This window comes from Acanthamoeba castellanii (assembly GCF_000313135.1).
Source record: "Acanthamoeba castellanii str. Neff unplaced genomic scaffold scf7180000084655, whole genome shotgun sequence".
In the NCBI taxonomy this organism is placed as follows: Eukaryota; Discosea; order Longamoebia; family Acanthamoebidae; genus Acanthamoeba; species Acanthamoeba castellanii.
In genome coordinates this window covers 11,494-15,146 of record NW_004457660.1, presented here as the reverse complement: position 1 = coordinate 15,146, position 3,653 = coordinate 11,494, and the positions used below count along the sequence as shown (strand labels likewise).

Genomic DNA, 3,653 nt, shown 5'->3' with positions numbered 1-3,653 from the left:
AACAGATGGTGTACCTGGTGGGTTCGATGATGAACACGGACGTCAAGACCAAGAAGAAGCTCATCAAGAGCTCCAGCAACACTGCACTCATCCTGTGGACGGAGGTAATCTATCGATCTCACCTTTCCAACGCAACGCGATACGAGACACGAGACACATGCGCAGCACGCAGCACGCCGCACACGACACGCATACAACACACTTCGACTGGATTGTAATTGTGTGGCGTGCGTGTGTGGCGTGTTTAGGAGGAGATCGACCTGGTGATGTGGTACGATTGGGTGTTCGCCATCTGCCCGATCGTGATCGCCGTGCGGCCGCTGCCCTCGGGCCTGTTCTACACCTGTACATTGAACAAGAACGCCGAGGCACGCCCCCCCTCTCACCACTGTTACTCTTGATGATCACTACCACATGCCACGACATTTCCATGACTTGTCGATGAAATCTACCTGGTCTGACCATGACATGTGGCGCATGGCGGGTGCAGGTGATCCACGTGGGTCCGCTGCAGGAGGAAGGGGTGGTGGGCATGAACGAGCTGGGCGTGCTCGTGCGCGAGACCGCCCTCTCGGCCTACAAGGGCCTCAAGCGCTCTCTCGCCGACTACTCCCATCCGTACGCCTCCTCTCTCCGCCCCGCACTCTCTCTTGGCTCACACTAACCGGCCAACCGCACACACGCACCATCGCACACGCACACGCACACGACAGGTACACGGTGCGAGCGGGGATGATTAACGACATCGGCGCCAAGTTCGCGATGCCCAATCTCACGCCGCAGCAGTACTTCAACTCCCTCTTCTCCCACCTCCCCTCCGACAAGCTCTTCCCCTACTCCCCCTCCTCGCCTCCGGTACGCCCACGCCCCGCCCGCCCCTCGCAATCGTCCCCCCCCCGCGTTGGGCTTACCCCTTTCCCTCTGTCGTTTTTTTAATTAATTAATTATTAATTTTTATTTTTTAAAAAGGCTGCGGTGCCGGAGGCTGCGCGCCGGAAGCCGAGGCCGCGCGCGTCGCTGGTGCCGGAGACGGCCGAGTACCGCCTCCCTTCCCCGCCGCCCTCCTATCGGTGCGTACCCCCTCGTCGCACACACGCACCACCGCACACGCACACGCACACGCTTACGCACGACTCACGACACGACACACATACAGAGCGATGGAGGTCTCGCCGCGAGTCAGTGTCGAGAGCTCGGATTCATCGGTGGGTGGCTCGCGGCGGACCAGCGAGGACAAGGGCTCGCCCCGCAAGCGGAGGTCGTCGGCCGGCCTGGCCACCTCGACCTCATCCTCGGAGACCGTGCCCATCGCCATGTCGGCCTCGGCACCCTTTCAGTCCATGCCCTCCCTCTCCTCCTTCACCTCGCCCGGCGACAGCGGCGCGACCGGCTCCAGCCCATCGTCGCACAGCTCGCCCTCGCTCGGCTCCAACAGCGTCTCCATCCGACCCAAGGACGTACAGTTCGAGAAACACGGTACGCACCCCCCCCCGGTGGGCGCGTCGGAGTTAAAATCTCACCGCTCTCGTCGCTATGGCCACCGCCAGCAGCCATGCCCTTGCCGACCCGCCAGGCTCCCGTTCCGTCATCCAAGTCCGGCGGCGACGTACGTCCTCATCACTCATGAGCTGACGTGTGCGGTGGGCGTGTGCGGTGTGTGCGGTTGGCGTGTGCGGTGGATCGAATGACACACAATTAATTGTTGGTGCAAACTGCCGCAGGCAAAGAGCGGCGCGGTGGCGGCGCTGAAGAAGAACGAGGCGAGCGGCGGGCGGAGCTCCCTGCCGGCGGTGGCCGTCTCCGAACCGCCGCCGCGCCCGCTGGCCTCCTCCGTCTCCTCGGGCCCCGCCGCCACCGCCGGCAGCGGCTCGCGCCAGGTCTCGAGCGAACCACCGTTCGATCGCATACCGACCACCCCCGGCGCCGACGACCCGCTGGTCGAGCGCAAGGCCAGCAAAGAGAAGAAGTCCAAGAAGGACGCCACCGCCGTCAAGAAGAACAAGAAGCACAAGTCCGACGGCGGCGTAAGCATCGGCGGCAGCAGCGAAGACACGGCCACGGCGACCATGCCGGCGGCGGGGAGCGGCAGCGTCAGCTGCGACAATCTGGCGGCGGTGACCGAGGGCGAGAGCAGCAAGAAGCGCGAGCGGCGGGAGAAGCGCGCGTCGCGCAAGAGCCTGAGCCACGAGATCACCCACGCCATCATCACCCACGCCAACGCCGGCGCCAGCGAACCGACCACGCCGTCGTTGGCGACGTCGTCGTCGCCGTCGCTGCCGTCGCCGCCGCGGGAGGACAAGGGCGCCAAGGTGGTGGCCCAGCGCACGGTGGTCCAGCCCTTCGTCCCGCCCGCCGGCGCCGCCGGTCTCCCGGAACCCACGCGCCAAGCCCCCGAGCGGCCCACGCTACCATGACCCGCGTAACGCACACAAGGCCAACGCGAGGTGGTCGTTGTGTTGTGTGATGTGCGCGTTGTCGCCCTGCGTGTTGTTGCGCCCCCGCCTTTGTTGTAATGGTCTCCCACTTATTTATTGCCAACACTGTTTTTACCCTTTCTACATGTTGCCTGTGCACAGCGAGTGTGCACTGTTGCAACCGCTCAAGAAAGCCGGGTTGATACCGCCGGGAGGTGCCAAGGAGCTCGGTTGTCAGGCAATGTTGACCATGCGGAGCCATTTTATAGTTGGGTCAACTTAACCAGAACCGTTCTGGTTCACACAACCTAAAAGCGGAATTCAAACGGTCAACTGCGAGGCTGTGATACGCTCGTCCACGCAGATGCCTCGCGCGTTCTCGCACTGACACGGTTCTGCCGGCCAACTGGGAAGCTGGTTGCCCTGCGCTAAATCAGAAGTTGTTGAAGGGCCAGAAATGACGATCACACTGAGGTGTACCGCACTTCGACTTTCACCGAACTTTGGCTACGTTTAAAAGGCTGTGCTTCGTTGCTTCCCCTATCTTCATTCCCTCATACATACATCAACCACACAACCAACACTCTACTGTCTATCACCACTGATCTCACACCACAACTCGCCGCACTGCCCAGTTTCAGTACTCGCTCCTATAACTCAACCACGAAAGAACGAAGATACAAGTAGAACGAAGAGCGAAGAGCGAAGAAAGAGCGAAGAGCGAAGAAAGAGCGACAGCGATGGCAGCGTGGCAGCAGGAGTTGTGGAGGAGGCAGCGGGCTCACCTGGCCGCTCACGAGGAGGACGCGACGACGCTCTTCGTGCGGGCGCCGCTCACGGCCGTAGCCCAGCACCACAGCCACGGCGTGGCCACCACTACCACTACGCAAGCGGCCAAGCGTCTCCGTTCGCCGCGCTACAACAGCGGCCCGGCCAGTAACAAGCTGCGGCGGAGCGACCAGGACGACCACATCAGCGCCGCCACCAAGAACGACAACAAGAAGAAGGAGAAGAAGGAAAAGAAGAACGAGAAGGGCAAGGAGAAGCTCCATCAAGTGGTGGTTGTGGACGAAGTAGAGGAAGCTATTGTCGACGAAAACGAGACCACCACTTCTACGCGAAGCAAGAAGAAGCGATCGTCGTCGTTCAAGCGGGCGGTAGAGAAGATCAAGCACATGACGACCAGTCGACACGAAGAGGAGGAAGAAGAGTCAGAGGCGGAAGAGACGAGGAGAGGAC

General features: G+C 61.7%; 1 protein-coding gene across 1 annotated transcript; it reads left to right on the top strand.

Moving 5' to 3' along the window:
- Window positions 1-5: 5 nt before the first annotated feature.
- Window positions 6-2,414, top strand: ACA1_345230 (uncharacterized protein; the record flags this gene model as incomplete). The annotated part of the gene is made up of 8 exons (XM_004353264.1): window positions 6-104; window positions 249-311; window positions 491-618; window positions 714-855; window positions 970-1,070; window positions 1,157-1,476; window positions 1,551-1,606; window positions 1,722-2,414. The coding sequence occupies 8 exons, from the start codon at window positions 6-8 to the stop codon at window positions 2,412-2,414; spliced, it is 1,602 nt and encodes a 533-aa protein (XP_004353316.1).
- Between the last annotated feature and the right edge of the window lie 1,239 nt (window positions 2,415-3,653).